The sequence below is a fragment of the Scomber japonicus genome, chromosome 6, assembly GCF_027409825.1.
Source record: "Scomber japonicus isolate fScoJap1 chromosome 6, fScoJap1.pri, whole genome shotgun sequence".
Taxonomy (NCBI): domain Eukaryota; kingdom Metazoa; phylum Chordata; class Actinopteri; order Scombriformes; family Scombridae; genus Scomber; species Scomber japonicus.
In genome coordinates, this window is record NC_070583.1 from 14,764,941 (window position 1) to 14,782,136 (window position 17,196).

At 40.2% G+C, this 17,196-nt stretch overlaps 4 protein-coding genes across 4 annotated transcripts; 2 read left to right on the forward strand and 2 right to left on the reverse strand.

Annotated features, from left to right (window-relative positions):
- Window positions 1-264: 264 nt before the first annotated feature.
- Window positions 265-2,458, reverse strand: rps25 (ribosomal protein S25). Its single transcript, XM_053320847.1, has 5 exons — window positions 2,403-2,458; window positions 1,794-1,883; window positions 1,521-1,704; window positions 424-522; window positions 265-333 (listed from the first exon to the last, which is right to left on the reverse strand). Exons 1-4 carry the CDS (start codon window positions 2,403-2,405, stop codon window positions 428-430), a joined length of 372 nt encoding a protein of 123 aa, XP_053176822.1. The 5' UTR covers window positions 2,406-2,458; the 3' UTR covers window positions 265-333; window positions 424-427.
- Window positions 2,459-2,729: 271 nt separating this feature from the next.
- trappc4 (trafficking protein particle complex subunit 4) lies at window positions 2,730-5,591 on the forward strand. Its single transcript, XM_053320825.1, has 5 exons — window positions 2,730-2,910; window positions 3,839-4,013; window positions 4,767-4,870; window positions 4,992-5,118; window positions 5,331-5,591. The coding sequence occupies exons 1-5, from the start codon at window positions 2,736-2,738 to the stop codon at window positions 5,407-5,409; spliced, it is 660 nt and encodes a 219-aa protein (XP_053176800.1). The 5' UTR covers window positions 2,730-2,735; the 3' UTR covers window positions 5,410-5,591.
- A 110-nt stretch (window positions 5,592-5,701) lies between these two features.
- slc37a4a (solute carrier family 37 member 4a) lies at window positions 5,702-10,769 on the reverse strand. The gene is made up of 8 exons (XM_053320824.1): window positions 10,461-10,769; window positions 10,054-10,286; window positions 8,594-8,837; window positions 7,877-8,035; window positions 7,706-7,791; window positions 7,064-7,177; window positions 6,805-6,943; window positions 5,702-6,609 (listed from the first exon to the last, which is right to left on the reverse strand). The coding sequence occupies exons 1-8, from the start codon at window positions 10,606-10,608 to the stop codon at window positions 6,443-6,445; spliced, it is 1,290 nt and encodes a 429-aa protein (XP_053176799.1). The 5' UTR covers window positions 10,609-10,769; the 3' UTR covers window positions 5,702-6,442.
- Window positions 10,770-11,009: 240 nt separating this feature from the next.
- On the forward strand, window positions 11,010-17,027 carry cfap45 (cilia and flagella associated protein 45). Its single transcript, XM_053320155.1, has 12 exons — window positions 11,010-11,072; window positions 13,128-13,238; window positions 13,803-13,921; window positions 14,133-14,277; window positions 14,363-14,533; window positions 14,624-14,802; window positions 14,952-15,081; window positions 15,204-15,350; window positions 15,507-15,620; window positions 16,226-16,419; window positions 16,540-16,764; window positions 16,864-17,027. Exons 1-12 carry the CDS (start codon window positions 11,010-11,012, stop codon window positions 16,922-16,924), a joined length of 1,659 nt encoding a protein of 552 aa, XP_053176130.1. The 3' UTR covers window positions 16,925-17,027.
- The last annotated feature ends 169 nt before the right edge of the window (window positions 17,028-17,196 follow it).

Genomic DNA, 17,196 nt, shown 5'->3' on the forward strand with positions numbered 1-17,196 from the left:
TCAGTCCTGAAATGTGAGCAGTAATCACTTTTCATTATCACGTTTGGCCTTACTGGCTGAAAATGTAATACTTTAAATTTTCATCATTGGTCAATAGTTTGCAGTATGCAGGAAGTCTGAAAAGTGTCCTTGGCTGAATTTTCTTCAACAATATACCTAACTAAATCACAAATATCTGATGACATTCATATATCTGATACCTGATATAAACAAGCAAAATAGCAGGTTGCTATTACTGACGGCAAAAAGTGAAAAACAGCAACGTTTTTAGTCTTTACTTTTTTATTCACCTTTCATTACAAACAGCTCATCACAGGAAACAAACAGGAGAACCTGAAAGAGAAAAATAAAATGCAGGTCAGTGAATGTAAAAAACCCAAAATATACAAAATACATGCACGTGTACAGTTTCTGCTGTCGTACCAGATTATGATTTCTCTGCTGCTGCCTCCTCATCTCCACCCTTGGTGTTACGTGTGTAAATCAGCTGTGCTCTGTGCTTGGACACCAGTTTGATCATGCCTGAAAGATAAAACAGGATAATCGTCTGTCAGCATATCATCACTCATTGTTATTCCTCACATTCACACAAACCATTCCATGTTTGTTTTTTAGTCAGCTTGCAATGTAGCAAACCTTTGACTGTTGCAGGCAACACTTCAAATAAAGATCAATTGGACTGTAAGATATTTAAACATTTTCAAATGGTAATCAACTTTATCTTGTAATTACTGAATTTTGGAGAAGAATAAATTTCAAAAGTAGTGACAGAAACTGTTGCAGTTGGGCCATTTTTATGATGTTAGCGTAGTCCCTCTGCACCCCACTCACATGGTGACAACCTTAATAAATGACAGCCAACAAGCAGCGCTGATGGCTGTGGGGCCTATCAATGAGATGATCTTAATGTTATAGCACAATATTGTGGATGATAAAACATGCTTGTTGCCCTTCTGGGATTTAAGCTAGAACACTCCTGATGTAAAAGACATGTATTCCTAAAAATGAGATGACCTGGGATATCAAAAAACATTCAGGCAAGTTCTCACTTCCCTTATAAATGAACTATTCACTGGATACACATTAATGTAGCAAATAATTCATCTGAAATATAATGAATAAATATAACATCTAATTTTCCTGTTTTGGCTAAAATTCTACTATTCCCTCTCATTTAAATTAGTCAGCACTACCCAGAGATAAATCTGGGCATCACCTGCCACTGATCTGAAATAAGTAGAGTTCACAAAAGGGCAAATTTGCTTCGAAAAGGATCAAATACATACTGCACAGCTCTATCTAGCATCTAAAGAAAAGCAGTTTTACATGACATCCAAATTTAACCTACACTAATATAAATCAATCAAGTGTGTTAAAACTACAAACCCACACCTCAATGTTTCTGCCCCCTTATATACCACCTCAAAAACCACCCCAATGATATTTCATTCAATTGCAGATATTTTGACAGCTCGAGTACGCATAATTTGGGGGCTATGAACTTAAGAGGTGAAGTTCACCTTTAGCGAGCAGTTCCTGGAGGGCATTCCTGGCCAGGGAGCCACGGATCTTCAGCCTCTCAGACACAACAGCTGGTGTGATGAGTTTGTAGTTGGGAACTTCTTTGTACAGCTTGTCGTAGGTCGCCTTGTCGAAGAGGACCAGGTTGTTGAGCTTGTCCCTCACTTTTCCCTTGGACCACTTCTACTCAAGGAAAAACGTGGCGTTAGTATTAAAGGGATAATGGGGATCACGCCAACAGGTTGATGCCACATGTACGTGCATTATGTTACCTTCTTCTTGGCTTTGCCTCCAGACTTGTTGACTGGGTCCTTGTCCTTTTTGGACTTCCCGGTGTCCTTCTTCTTATCTTGCTTAGGAGGCTAGAAACAGGACAACAGATTAACAACCTTTTAACCACATGCTTTAGTTTATATGGTCAACAAATTCAATACTTTGCTAACATCAAGACAAAGTATCAGGCTAGTGGGCAAACGACTGCAGGAGCTACGGCCGGCATGTGGCGGCCTTGTCTGAGTCTTTAAAGCGTTTCAGCTCACCCTTTATCATGTCTCTTTATTAGCATCGTAAATACAGTTAATAGGTACGAGCATTATGTGTACAAGTGAGTATCTAGTTGGTTTTTCTGTGGATGTACTAACTATAACTGTCCTCAGCTCGTTTTCTGGCAACACAGTGCAGCATGAAAGCATGGTGGTTAGCAAGCGAGCTAACCAGCAGCTAAATGAGTCAAATGTCATACATCATACATCAGCACACTTTTATCTCAGTGAATATAGATTCTTCGACATTTATTCCGAATGATTATAACTCAAGATGAGTTACAAAAACACGTCAAATATTAGTTTTGTTTCGACAAAACAGGTCCTAGCGGTCCTCACCATGTTTCCTCGTCAAGATGTCGGAGCGAAAGGAAGTCCGTCCGTGCAAAAGCCCCTTAGACAACCCGTACATGCGGAAGTTGATCAGGGAATTATGGGAAGTTGAGTTCTTCCTTAGTTTTCACACATTCTGGTTACGATACTTATTATCAGCTCACTAAGCTACTGCACACCGCTCTTTTTTTCTAAAGGGGGAAATATAAACATTCATGTTATTTAAAAAAAATAAAATAACCAAGTGAGCGCACATTTAGGCATTTTTCTGGCATTTGTAAAGACTACAGTTGTGGTCACATGACACATTTCGTGTCAGCTGTTCAGGACGTTTCCAAGATGGTGATCTTCAGTGTGTTTGTGGTCAATAAGGCTGGAGGTTTAATTTACCAATATGACAATTATGTCCCGAGAGCGGAGGTGGAGAAAACGTTTAGCCATCCTTTAGATTTGGTGCTTAAACATCACGATGAAAAAGTGATCGTGTCGTTTGGACAGCGGGACGGAATCAGAGGTAATGTTAGCCTACAGCTACAGCGCTGACTGTTCATGTCTGCATTAGATTATATAAGTAGGCTAATCATATACAAGTGAAAACATATTTACTAATACACTGACTGATCGTCTATCTATGCCAGTCTCTTAATTAGGACGCACTAATTTGAACGACGCTGAAATTAGCTTCCTATTCGGGTTAAGGGGAACATGGCAGTAATGATATTTAATAGCTGAACCTGCTTTTTTTCAGCTCTTACACTCATGAAAGAGTGCAGAATAGTAAAAAAAAAGCCCCGCTCAGATCCGTGTATTTTTCATTTTATTCATGAAAACTTACAAAAGGGCAATTTTGCTTTCCCCCATTCAGACCACATTAGACCAGGCCCAGGTCAAAACTCACTGTGTACACTTGTTAAATGTTAATTATTATGATCTGGTCCAGATTTGACAGTAGAAAGTATTGTGGTTTCTTATTTGAATCTGGTCAAATGTGTTCTGGATGGGAAAGAATTGTGAAATTGCCCTTTTTTCTGATTTCATAAGCATAGTAAAGTGGTTCACAAATCTGATACTGTGGTTTAACGAGTCTATGTGGATTCCATGGTAATCTAGTCCAGATGTGATAAGTATAGAGGTTCTTGGTCTGTGCCTGGTTTCATAAATGTTAAAAGTGTGTAGCTTTGTACTATAATGTGTAACACCTTTTCCCTTCATTTGAGTTGGAAGCTGATTTCAGAGTTGTCTATTTCAATGGTTACCAATAATCTGACTTAATTAGTTACTTATTTACAGTCTCTTTTATATAGTATGACACTGTATGTTGCACGTCTAGTGACATTTCTATACTGTGTCGTAGGTGTTTGACCTGGGCTAGATGTTAGATATATATTCATAGACAAAAGTGCTGTTGCTTGCTTCATATACATTTCTGTTGTCTTTCCCAGTGGGCCATGCAGTGCTCTCCATCAATGGAGCTGATGTGCTTGGAAAGAATACAGCAGATGGAAAGGACATCCTTGAATACTTAAAAGATCCCGCAAATTATCCAGTGTCTATTCGATTTGGACGGGCCCGACTAAGCTCCAATGAGAAGCTGATGCTGGCGTCCATGTTCCACTCGTAAGTCACATCCAGGTTTCACACTGGGGCAGTCTAAGTGTTGGCAGGCATCCATTCTGCTGAATAGTCACAGAGCAAGACACTAAAGTCAGCACCTCTCAACCTTCATTTGGAGGCGGGCCACGGAAACAGACTACTCCCTTCATAAATTTTGATATTCTCAAGTGATCAGCAGGGAGCTCTGCATCTCAAACTAGAGATATACCAAATACTGATCAGACACCCCCCCCTCCAAGTACTCATACTCCCTTACTTTAAAGCCTCAGGAATATATGATATATGATATCAAATAGTGCCTCATTAAGCATCCCCAAAATAAGAGTGAAAAAAACAAACATTCATAACTATTGAAAAACAGCTCATGTTACTAATCAGACCAGTCCTTAAGACTGTGTAGGAGTGGTAGATCACGTTTTGATTGACATCTCTCTGGCTGCTGGCAGGAACTGTGAGTTGGGTTTACAGAATTAATTATTATCATATTTTCGTATTAAATGCCTGAGCATAACTACCCCCAATTCAAATTTGGATTGAAACTAATTTTTAGTACTTTAGACCTGACATTGTATAGTTAGCAGGCTTTTGTAGATTTGGGTTTCCAGTGGTTTTAAAGTGGATTATGTTGTTGTAGAGGGTCTTTGAGATTGCTTCAATGATAAAAGCTGATGCTGCATTCTCTGTCCTCCAAACAGTATCAGTGACTTCCCTTTCACAAATATTAAATTGCCTGTTTTGGGTCTTGTTTTTTTCCAGGTTGTTTGCTATAGGATCACAGCTGTCCCCTGAAGTTGGCAGCTCAGGAATCGAGATGCTAGAAACAGATGTCTTTAAACTCCACTGCTACCAGACTCTCACAGGTCAGTGGTGTAAAAAACCCACCTAGTCAGTAACATCCTTATGAGACCACCCCACAAACAAGCCTAATTTACTTACTATGTAAATTATATCTTGCTTTTTGCTCCATCTCTTTCCTCTCAGGGATCAAGTTCATCGTGCTGGCGGACCCTCGACAATCTGGCATTGATGCATTGCTGAGGAAGATTTATGAGATCTATTCAGATTTTGCTCTCAAGAACCCGTTTTATTCTCTGGAAATGCCGATCAGGTAAAAATCACATCTGAGAAAAGGATGATGTCGTTTTACACATAGTTTTTGTTCTTACATGCCTTAAAATTAGTACATGTTACATTTAGAACTGCACCCACAGGGCAATTAATCACTTTTAGTCGATTGAGAGAACATTAATTGGTAACTATTTTGATAATCAATTTATCTGTGACTGTAAATGTCTAATTTTATGTGTTTTTTTCCCCCAGGTGTGAACTCTTTGATCAGAATTTGAAGAGTGCTTTGGAGATTGCAGAGAAAGCTGGAAACTTTGGAGCTGGATCTTGAACTAAAGAAGTTGAGAATCAGCTGAAACGTGGTCATTTTCAACCACAGCCACTGACTTTATATGACTGTGGATGAAGTGCAGCTGTAAATGTTAAAAGAATGAAAGGATCCTGTTTGTTTGCTTTGTCAGTTGGTATTAACACTTTGTAAATACTTAATGTTTTGTAAATACTTGGAAAAATTAAACTTGCGTATGTATTTAAAAGGTTTTACATCATGTTTGTTTTTGGCTGCTTGTACCATATATGAAACAGCTGTGGTCTAACTGTTGTGAAAATGACTGAGAATAGCATAACAAGATATCATTTATTTAAACCATGGACTGCTTTCTCCAAAAAAAGAGGAGCATCTTATAAGTCTTATAATTCCATTCATGATTCATAATTACAAAGTTACTGTACAAAAGATACTGAAAGAAACACCAACCTCTAAACCAGTTTCTACTTTTGTTCTATTCATTTTTTTATTAAAAGATTTAAATGGCTTTCAGGAAGAAAAAGTTCTCCAGTAGTGTTTTCGCCACTTTTAATTACACCATTCATGGTATATTACCTTGTGAGGCAGCTGGAGTTATGAGATAATGACATCACAAGATCACACATCCTATGAGGATTCTCATGTAATCCAGCTCTATCTATCAGAGTTGATAGACACATGGTTCATCCAATCACCTGCCAAGTATTTTTTGAAAGTGCCTGCCAGTTTTCCAAGGATTATCTCTCAGGTGGTTTTGTTTAACAAACCATCTAGTGTCTAAGAATACATGGCTTACATCATGTGAGGTCATGTACATTCACTTGTTGAGTTATTAATGCACTTAGTACAGACTGGGTATACAGTATGTAGAAAAGCAGCTTTCAAAACTGTATTGAGGAAGAAGTGATCAACGTCTTTGTTGACACTTATGCCCTGTATGACTGAGAAAATACTGTGGTATAAAAAAAAAATCAAGTAAGAAAAATATGAACATACAATGATGTCTCAAAATATTCAGCTTCCTCTGAAAGCTGAGAATGAGGTGCAATGATCTATTTTAGTCTGCCTTTTTGGACACGTGACCCATCTTGGTTCGAATGTTGCGCAGCAGGAAGAATCCAACAGCGATGGCACCACAGAATATCTCTGCTACCCAGAAGGCCATTTCCCAGCCGTGGTGCTTGGCAATTGTGCTGAATGGAAGTCCAGAAAGGAAGCCACCAACTAAGGAGAAAACACAGGGATTAATGATCCACTCTTCATTATTCCACACCAGTCTGCACAACTCTTGTTTAGTAAAGGACCTGTAAAGTATCTTACAATTCATAATGTGGATCTATTGCAGTGCTGTATGTCAGGATCTATATTTAGAGTTGATTCATGATGTCATATTTCTAAAATGAAAACCAATCCACTTACTGTTGGCCATCAGGGCTACAATGGCATGTGACGTCCCACAGTAGTTGGACGGGGCACTCTCATTAGCTATAACTCCAAACAACGCTATTGGTCCGTAGGAGCAGAAACCAAAGACAGCACCCAAGACTAATATCCACACCTAAATGTGCAGTCAAAGAGAGATTTTCTTAGAGATACATCCAGGGTCTGACATGCAGTGTGTTGAGTTAATGAATCTACACAGTTTTAAACTTTCTTCATCCTCTGGAATGTTAGATACCTTCGGACTGTCTGGAGTGACAGTGACTCTGAATAGGTACATGGACACAAACATCCCAGCCATCATGATGATCAGGATGAAATGGCGGGGATTGCCATAGCTTCTCATGCCTTGCTGTAAAAAAAGGGGGGAAATTCATAAAGAGAAATTGGATTTCTTGGCTAAATTGGGTAGCAGTCACATTAAAACAAAGATATGGCTTAGTTGTGAATGAGCTTGATGGTGACTGGCCAGGATAAGATTGTATTTAAGAAGTCAGCCTGCAATTAGTGTTAATAAATATGGAGGAAAAGGAACTAAACTGGAGTGGAAACAGATGCTTGAAATTATTGCAAATTAGGTCTGTGATATGCAGTAATTAAGGAAATACAATTAGTAGGGCCATTCTGTTGCCAGCTGGTAGAGGCAAAACAGTATGGTTAGTTTTGGAGCACATAGATCACCATGGAAACATCTTCAGACTGGATATAAGCACTCAACTTGATTCTGCACAAGATAAGAGTAAACACGCCTTTGGGACACTTAGCGTACCTTTGCACTTACCACAACACATTTTACACACATTATAACCCACATAAAAACCAAACAGATTAATAGGATTGATTGTTCTGCCATATTGTGGAGATGAGAATGCAAACTCACTTTGGCCACTGCCTTGTCAGAGAAGTAACCTGCTGCAAGACTGCCCAACAGGCCTCCAACCTCCAGGGCACTCATGTATGAGCTACCTATGAAGAAGAATATAGTGACTCAAACGAAACAATCAGACAATGAAACTGAACACATTTCTTCTGCCGTAGCCTTCTTCCATACCCATCAGTGTAGACTGGCCCTTGTCCTGAATGAGAAACAGCTGGCCCCAGTCAGTGCAGGCCGTCTTTACCCCAAACACCACCAGATAGGACACAGAGAGCAGCCACAGGTAGGGTGACAAAAGGAACTCAGATAGGGTGCTTTCATTGCTGGAGGATCCTGAATGGGAAGCAGGAAGAAGATAAACCCTGTTTGACCAATATCTTTATGTACATACCTTGTGTATATAACTGAAATGTTACCATCAACACAAAGCCATATGTGCAATATAACATCCCAATAAGAAAGGTGTAGGTGGGTGGGATCCCTACTTATAGTCAGATGCCACACATGGTTTTTGGCTAGACTGCAACAGAGGGTGCAGCCTTATGAACACGAATGTCCGTGACTAACTGACTGAGTGATAAAGTTATACTATTAGTTGCAGACAGCCAAGTTTTTGCCACATGTCGCCACTTCCTCTATCCATCATTTTTAATTCAAAGCCCTCTAGCATTTCATAGACTGTTCAGCCATATCACTTTAACTGCGTGTGAGCTAGAGGCGGTTCACACAGGAGGCATGTGAGGGGCACAGTGGGTACAGAGTCCACAGAGTCACTGACCTTTAGTCACAAAAGGCACATGCTGTACGAAAACACACACATCTGGACGATGCACATTTTCAGTGTTGACTGTTACTGTTACTCTATCATGAATCAGTCAAAGCCAGACTCACCTCCTTTGCTCTTCTTGGCTGCCACCTCTATATTGGGCAGCCCCACATCCTTAGGCTCGTTCTTGATGACCAGCAGGCAGACAAAGGAGACCACCATACAAATCATTCCAGAGACCGACAGGATCGTCCTCCAGCTGTAACTCTGGGTCAGCACTGAGGCGATGATTGGGCCCAAGCTGCCAGCCAGATTCATGCTGCAGGAGAGAATTGCCCACCATGTCCCGAACTGAGAGGGCTCGAACCACTGACAGCAGAGAAAAGGAAATAATGACATGAAATCATGACAGACCTGGCAGGAAGTGTCATTATCTCGCCTTTGAAGTACAGGAAGGATGAAATAACTGAACCACTGTAGTGTTGTGAACTGACAGCAGGTAATAACTGACTGACAGATGACAAATTGGTAAGGTCACATAAGGGCAAGAAAGAACTTTTCACATTGAGTACAGAACATAACACTGCTTTATTTATTGGGTTTAAATGCATTATAAATGATGCTACCATTAAGACCAATCCAAGTAACAACCATCATAGTTGATTATCAAACGTGATTAGGATTATTGTGAGGTGAAGCAAATCTGTTCAATTACAAACCTATTACAGGACATGAAAACATATTTTCTTTATCTGCTTTTTATTATAGCTATTCAGTCCAATCCAATCAGGATTTAGCAACATTTAAATCCAAATGCATTGACAGATTGTTTGGTTATGTCACTAGATCACTGTCATACATACACACATCTTACAAAGTCCTAATGAAGCATATTTGCAGTTTTCAAGTGTTAAACTCCTGATAAATAATGCCAAATGGCGCTTCTTCCTGAAAGTTTACTTTGATTTTTGCTTTTCTGGTCATTAGGATTTGAAGGTTTTCAGGGCCTTTAAGGAAGTGAACAGTATGTTTGTGACTTTGTTCACTGATTGTGATAAAAAGTTTTTCAAGACTTTAATAGGGCTAATATTATTCAAATATCGGGTACTGTTTATTGTTAGCAATAAGGAGCTACTTGCAAAACTATATTTATTAGACAGTGTCAATATGCAACTCTTACTTATTTGGTTAAAATGACATCTTCCTTTAAGTCCTACAGAGCATGCTGTTAAAAAGACTCAGAGTTGTAACAGTTGGTTTCACAACATATCATAACACATCTTTAACAGAATACATTTATTTTATATGATGTAAGATTTGTTTGATTTTAAACTGTGCAAATAAACAAAACCCTATTGGGGAATATATGTGTAATTTTATCAGTGCCCAGTAACATATTTATACTTTAACTCCTTATTTTCATATATTTAATGTGTCTCATTGGATCTGCATTCTCACCTATGACTGAATCCAAGGTTTTGTGTGTGATCCTGTGTTAATGACAGGATGTATTATGCTTCCTATCTTTAAACCATCAAGAGAGAAAAATAAAAACTAAACATTTGCAACATTGCATCACTAATACCTTGCGCAGCACTCTGCCACAGGGAGGCCAGCCGAGGCCCTGGCCCAGGCCGTTGAGGAACCACAGGCCAGAGAAGACGGCTACGGTGGAGGACCAGGAGAAGACCACGTTGATGCCTCCCACCATGAACAAGCCAATGGAGAAGAGCCAACGGGCACTGATCTGGTCCGAAAGCACACCGCTGATGAACTTACTGATAGCGTAGGCCAAAGACTGACTGCTGGTGATTGTGCCTGAACAAAGTTAGGGGAGGAGAGGAAGAGTTTACACAGAGCAGATGAAACTACATGCAGTCTTGTTAAAAGATATAGTTTCAAGCAGCCTTCAGGTTATGTTATAAAATATGACAGCACAATACATGCAAAGGATCATGATTAAGCATAAAATGAACACAAAGTGTCTCATACCCAGGTCATCCTTATCCAGCGTAATCTCTTCCATTACAGAAGGCATCACAAAGGAGAATGTCTTTCTGTTAAAGTAGTACAATGTGTAGCCAACAAACATGGCTAAAAATATAGTGCCTCTGTAGTATCCGTAATTTGCTGTAGCCATGACTGCAGATTTATTCCTGCAAAAAAAGAGAAAAATAGAAAACGATCAAGCGGAGAGAGCAACCTCCTACCGTCTCACAGACCTCTGCTGCCTGTGACAGTGAACTTTGCTTCAGGATCCACAGTATGGAAGCAGCTGGTTACAAGCGAAGAAGTGTTTGCAATCAGTAGGGAAGGTTAATGGTCAACTTCTCCACCTGACGCTGATTTAATCATGTACTTCAGGCCAGCCAGCAGGGGTTGAAAAGACAATTCAACACTGATGATAATTCTTCCCTTTAGGCACAGACTTATAAAAAAGAAAGTGTCCTACTTTAACAATGACCTTGTCAGTGTTCTTCTCTGCTGGTGTTAGTCCATCTAGGATGTTGTGGAAGGAGCTGATGGAGTTAATAATTCACCATGGTGTCCAATAGTTACTCCAGACCACCAGGGGGAGGATCATCTCCAAAAGGGGAGAGGTGGGTGAGAACAGCACATCAACAGAAAACAGAGGCATTCATGCAGATCCTAGTTTCTGTATTATGTACAAAGGTGCAGAAGAGAGATTAGTTTAGTGTCTGAAGCATATTGTTACTGAAAAATAGCTCAAGTCGTTCCCACCTTTCAAATAAGTGCAGGAAAAGCGCAAAATGTACCTTTACAATGATCTATACTTCACAGATGATCATGGATTGTGAAAGTAGCAGCCAAAACAGGAAGTGTAAACAAACAGCTACGCCCTACTCTTAAAGCTCTGCAGCATGATTATCTACCTAGTAGCTGGTGCCGTGTTGAACTTTAACAAAGTAACTCTATAGTCTCGGTTTTCAATGAAGAGCTGCAGATGAGTACACTGCAGTGTGAATCATAGTTGTGTTATAGTTTCCGCAACATGTGGACCGACTGGCACCGCCCAGACAGTCTCTGAATGAGTCACAGACCGTACAGTATAAATGCATTAGGCTATAACTATATTATATCATGTTTATCCTTTTGTTTCTATGTTTACTGCACTGTTTGTGTATGTGTTGTAAGTGAGTGATACATTACGGAAGCGCATGGCATTCACTGGAAAAAAAAAATAGACACCTCATCTTGTAATTATGAGATCTTTTCGTCTCGTCATGGTCATACTACAACAGCTGTTTGGGAAAAATATATATTTTGCGTAATTTTCACTACTGTGGCCAATTGGTACCGTCGCCTCAACATTTCCATTTGATTGCTTTTGTCTGTTTTGATTTCTTTTATTGTTTCGTAGGCTAACATAATCTCTCTCTCAAACATTCGCTCCTAATATAAAAAAAATATTAGGAGCGAATGTTTGAGAGAGATTAAAATAAGAGAGACATGAAAATAAGAAAACGGAGAGGCTACATGTGCAAGACACCTCTCCGTTTTAATAGCCTAATAACAGTAATAGAAATCAAAACAGACAAAAGCAATCAAATTGAATTGATGAGCCGACAACCCCTATTAGAATAGATGGCCACAGTGGGGAAAATTACGCAAAAATATATTTTTCCCAAACATCTGTTCTATGACCATGACAAGACTGTGACAAGAATGTGTGTAGTGATTTTGGAGTGTCTATACTATAACAGTGGAGTTAATGGTTAATATTGAAGTTGTAGGCCTAATCTCAATAAAAATTCACCAAAATAATACAAAAGCATATTTTATATGATATGATAGATATGATTATTTTAATGGGTAAATATCATATTCATTGTAGTAAGTGGAGAAATAGCAAACCCTCCTTTAACTGGTTTATAAATGTTTTCAAGTTATTTTTCCAGTACCTTAAAAACTTGTACTCCAGCAAAATAGCTGGAAAGACCTGTGAAGATATGTCTCATTTATTGCTTTTTTCTTTTATGCCTGGGACTTTGCTCCTCCCTAGGTTCTTTGTTGTTTTTGGTTGTGTGCATGGTGATCTGCGGGATGACTTTCTACTTGTACCTTGTATAGTCTTTTGGGGTTTTTTTTGTTTTGTATCTCTTTGCAGTTTGGCAGCATTTCATTGTGCGTGGTTGTGTGGTCTTTGCGAGAAGATGTATGTCTCTCTATGTTTTGTTGTTTTTGTTGTTTGTGTGTTCAATAAAAAAAATAAGCCTCCACTATCGATTTACTACAGGAGCATTTTTCGACACGGCAGCACAAATCGTCACAACACCCCTCCTCCTTTCAGCTGTCATGTTTGTTGCCAGGCAACAGACAACAAACATATCCAAATTGTCAACGGACGTTTGCTAAATTGTGGACACACTTTATCTGCGCTGTGATTACATTCATTGCTAAAAAAAAAGTTTAGCTCGTATGATCAGTCTTTGACACTTATTTAACGCCATTAAAAAAAAAAACAACCTTTTTCAGACCTCTTCATTCTTAGTTGCGCCGGACATCATTATCCAAGGGTCAATCATGGTGAGTAACGTACTATAAATACACAAAATGATATGTCACTGCATACAGTTAACCTGCTGTACTTTTATTAGCATTATAGTGATAATTCACGTTAACGTTGATCTCTTGTAGAGGGTTGGATCCAGCTCCGCGGGTTCAAGGAGCAGCTCCTTCAACCGCCGGTACCGCACCCGAGCCCCCACCTCTGAGGTGGACGAGACCCTGTTTGGGGGCGTCACGCCGGTAAGAGTGTGTGTGAGTGTATGTGTGTGTCTGTGTGTGCGTGCGCGCGTGTCTGTGTGTGCGCGTGTGTTTGTGTGTGTGCAATCAGCAATTTTTTAAGTTAGTTGACCATCGACAAGGTTTACAGATATTGATCTCCCATGTTATATATGCTATGTTAGTCTAATGAGTGCTCAATATAATATTGACAGACCACTGATGTAATGTAATCAATGAAAAGCATAACCCACCAAAGGATCACAGAACACAAACATAATCAGAAACCACAGCTAAAAACAATAGAAAAAAGAATTTAAAAAGGGGATCAAAAAAGTTGAGCAGTTGCATGAACTAACAATAACAACTGCATGAAGAAAATAATGAATATTAGCACAAATGAATGATTTCCATTAGAAATCAAGGCCAATAACCTTTGCCATTTCTTTCCATGTAGCTGTTAGCGTTGGTGTTATAGCAGTACAATGAGCCCAGTTTGCTAATGTGTCATTGAAAGTATGTTATGCAGTTGCGAGGCTGGAGAGGAAACATGTTCTGGTTTTGTGACATTATGCTAACCCTATCCAGGAGTCATCACAGCCAGAAAGACGTGGTCGCTCAGCCCCCGTGACCAGAAATCCACCCCTGACCAACCAACAAGGAGAGACTATGCAAATCGTCACCAAGGACCTCATCCGCAATCTCAAGTAAACAATAACTCACTCATAAACTCTAAATATTGTCTGTTTGTTTGTGCGTATGAAAAGCAAATGCATTTCATTTCAAAATAACAGGAAATATGGAAAGTGAATGCTATGCTATTAATAATTTACCCACATCCAATATCACAGTATGATAAAGACACTTAGAACATAGTGATTATGCAGTATTAAAACCAGCCTTTTTTTTTGTTGTCAGAGTCCCCTATAAAGATCCTTCTGGAGAGTCCATCATCCTACCAGCAGCTGTGTTTGAGCAGATTACCTCAAGATCCCAGGTTCTTACCAAGGAGGAGCGAGAGGCGTTGAGGGCAGCTTATGAGAAGAAAAAAGACGAGGAAATTGTAGGAAATAAAAACAACTCCAGTCATGTTAAAGTTTATGTTTTAACTTGCCAGTAACACAAAAAACCTCTCACATCTCATCCAGAAAGCTGCAGAGGAGAAGAAGCATCAAATCTATGAGGCAGATCTGGCCCGTAAGAAGAACCCGGCACTGACTGAATTGGAGATAGAGGCCCGGGACCGAGCACAGCGTTTGCTGGAACGGGCCAACGCTCTCAGGATGGAGCAAGAGGAGGAGATTAAAAAGCTCAACAAGGTACGAAGCTGTACTGCAAATACTCAAAAGTTTTAAAATGTGCCTGAGAGTGAGTCCTTCATTCTGTGTGTGTGTTTGTGGTCCCCTCAGCTGATTCTGGGCGCTCAATGCCAAGCAACACGTGACGCCCAGATTCAAGAGAAGAAACAGATCCGTACGGAGTTGACAGAGGAGGAGAAGCGTCTGGATGCCATGATGGAGGTGGAGCGCCGCAGGGCCTTGGAGACTGTGGATCAGATTGATGAGCTGCGCAAACAACAGAGGATCAGGTGAGGAGACACACTCACACACACAATTATATTCTCATTCACAGATTGATTGACACATAACCTCCATTCTTGTTGTAAGATGCAGGCTGCTGTTGAGCCGTAGATGCAAAAATTTTTGTGAAGTGTTGCGTGTGTGGGTTATTTTCTAGTGGAATGCAGAAAATTTACAACCAGATCCAGCAGCGTCTGGAGGAGAAGCAACTGCAAGATGAGATGAAAGAACACGAGAAACATCAGATTCGAGAGAAACAGGAGAAAATGAACCTGGAGGACCTCAAGGTGCAGACACAGGGGGGAGACAACACACACAAGCATCCACTAAAACTTGGGCACATGCAGACTGGGAGGGATATCCAGTGATTGTTTTTGGAGTATGTTTTTGAGCAGTTGTCTCCTTCCAGGCCCTGGAGAAGAAGAGGGAGGAGCAACAGCAGCTGCAGCAGGAGATCATGCGCATCAACAATGAGACTGTGCGGGCCAAGGAGCAGAGGAGAGAGGAGGAGAAGCTGGCTGACATGAGAGACATGGAATACATCAAAAACAAACTGGTCAGATAAAAAGCAAATGATCTCATCTCCATGAACATGCAATAACATGAGGACAGTTTAGTTTGACAGCCATCAATGCTCAACATATTTCACATTTACTCTACCATCCAGATATTGTTCATTTGTGTTTAAAAAGAAATGTCACGACTCCTGCAGGAGCGGGAGGCAGAACACGAGGCTCAGCAGAGGCAAATCAAGAAGGAGAAGGAGTTGGAGATTGCCAGGCTGAGAGCTAAGCAGGAGAAAGCAAAAGACTACAAGGCAGACCAGGTTAGGAATAGGCATGGGCCGGTATGAGATTCTGATGGTATGATAACCTTAGGCAAAAAATATCACGGTTTCACGGTATTATGATCGCAGCTCTAAAATGTGATATTTTAAAAACTAAAAAAAAAAAAACTTTTCCATTAAACAGTCTTTTATTTTTAAACATATATAGAACATGATGGAACATTAGTAAATATGTATTTAAAATAAAAAATAAAAAATAACTGAATGCAGTCCTTTAACTGAGGCTAAACCAACTAAGCCTAAACCAACTCAAGTCACACCTCCTTCGACCATCATACAGCCTGCAGAGCTACCTGCTTGTAACAGCAACTGGAAGTGCACGGGAAGGAGGGGTACTTTACCTGAGGGACCTCCATAAAAAAAACCCTGCTCATACGGCAGGAACAGTATGACGGAAAATTTGAGTGGTTTTGAAACCGTGACTTTTTCATACCGTGGTATACCTTGAAACCAGCCCATGCCTAGTTAGGAATCAAACCACCTGCAGATATTTCAATGTGTGTGCAAACCTCATTTTACTCAATTAAAGTGTATCAATTAATCATTTTATATGATTTTGTATTTGTGCGTGTCTGTTCTGGAAGGATGAGCTCCGTGCTCGTAGGAACCAAGAAATTGCTGACAGAGAATGGAGGAGAAAAGAGAAGGAGATGGCTGCCAAGAAGGCACGGGAGGAAGCAATGCTAAAGGCAGCCCGTTTGGAGCAGCTTCGCTGCAAAGAGCACTGCCTGTCCATTGAAGCTGGCCGAGAGAGGGCTGAGTTTGAGAGGGTGCTGAAGTAAGAAACTGTGGACACAACTTCTCAGTCATCAGTCATAATTAGAGTCTTCATTAAGTTTCTGGTTATTCCTGCTATCTTGTGCATATAGCTGTACCATTCACTTATTTCTCCAAACAGGGTGCAGGAGGAGGCGATCATCAAACAGAAGGAGGAGGAGCAAAAGCTGCGTCAGAAGGCGCTCCGCCACTCAGAGGCCATCAGGCAGCAGGTGAAGGAACGTGAACTCACAGCAGTAGCCAAGCGCAGAGAGATCTTCAAGGAGACTGATCAGCTGAGTGAGGAGGCCCGGCAGAGACGTATGCGCCTCGATGAGATCAAAGAGAAGAAGCTCAACGAGCTCAAGTAAGTGCATGCAGGTTAAGATACATTTTAGTGACTGACTTGAAGTCTTCTTGTGTGTGAACAGAATAATCCTGAAATGTATCTGTCAATGTGCTTCAGGGCTACAGGGCTCTCTGATAAATACTGCAGTGAAGTGGAGAGGAAGGCCCGCGCTCTCTGATCCCCCCACAACTGGATTCAACCTTCGTTCACCTTCATCTGCACCTCCACTGGACCTTTTACAGGGTCTCTTTAAAAAAGGAGGAGCATGTTTCAAATGTTAATTTCACATAATCATATACAAGAATATAATAAGAAGTTCATTACACTTAAATGATTGTTTTAGAAGCTTTTGATCATCAGTATGTGTCCACATTGTGGTAGTTTATAATGTTGGATATTTGTGTGGATATTGTGAGAAACCAAAATAAAGTGACTTGTTGAGGTCTTAAT

What these genes read in the sequence shown, in the direction of transcription:
- trappc4 (XM_053320825.1), top strand. Translation starts at nt 2,736, where the DNA reads ATGGTGATCTTCAGTGTGTTTGTGGTCAATAAGGCTGGAGGTTTAATT. An exon ending in CTGGCGTCCATGTTCCACTC is followed by an intron (nt 4,014 to 4,766) that starts GTAAGTCACATC and finishes GTTTTTTTCCAG; the next exon opens with GTTGTTTGCTATAGGATCAC. An exon ending in CTGCTACCAGACTCTCACAG is followed by an intron (nt 4,871 to 4,991) that starts GTCAGTGGTGTA and finishes CTTTCCTCTCAG; the next exon opens with GGATCAAGTTCATCGTGCTG.
- cfap45 (XM_053320155.1), top strand. Translation starts at nt 11,010, where the DNA reads ATGGTGTCCAATAGTTACTCCAGACCACCAGGGGGAGGATCATCTCCA. An exon ending in CTCCAAAAGGGGAGAGGTGG is followed by an intron (nt 11,073 to 13,127) that starts GTGAGAACAGCA and finishes GATCTCTTGTAG; the next exon opens with AGGGTTGGATCCAGCTCCGC. An exon ending in TGAACCTGGAGGACCTCAAG is followed by an intron (nt 15,082 to 15,203) that starts GTGCAGACACAG and finishes GTCTCCTTCCAG; the next exon opens with GCCCTGGAGAAGAAGAGGGA.
- rps25 (XM_053320847.1), bottom strand. An exon ending in GAGGCAAAGCCAAGAAGAAG is followed by an intron (nt 1,705 to 1,793) that starts GTAACATAATGC and finishes TTCCTTGAGTAG; the next exon opens with AAGTGGTCCAAGGGAAAAGT. An exon ending in CCAGGAACTGCTCGCTAAAG is followed by an intron (nt 523 to 1,520) that starts GTGAACTTCACC and finishes TTTATCTTTCAG; the next exon opens with GCATGATCAAACTGGTGTCC.
- slc37a4a (XM_053320824.1), bottom strand. Translation starts at nt 10,608, where the DNA reads ATGGCTACAGCAAATTACGGATACTACAGAGGCACTATATTTTTAGCC. An exon ending in AGCCAAGAAGAGCAAAGGAG is followed by an intron (nt 8,036 to 8,593) that starts GTGAGTCTGGCT and finishes CTTCCCATTCAG; the next exon opens with GATCCTCCAGCAATGAAAGC. An exon ending in TGTAGCCCTGATGGCCAACA is followed by an intron (nt 6,610 to 6,804) that starts GTAAGTGGATTG and finishes TTTTCTCCTTAG; the next exon opens with TTGGTGGCTTCCTTTCTGGA.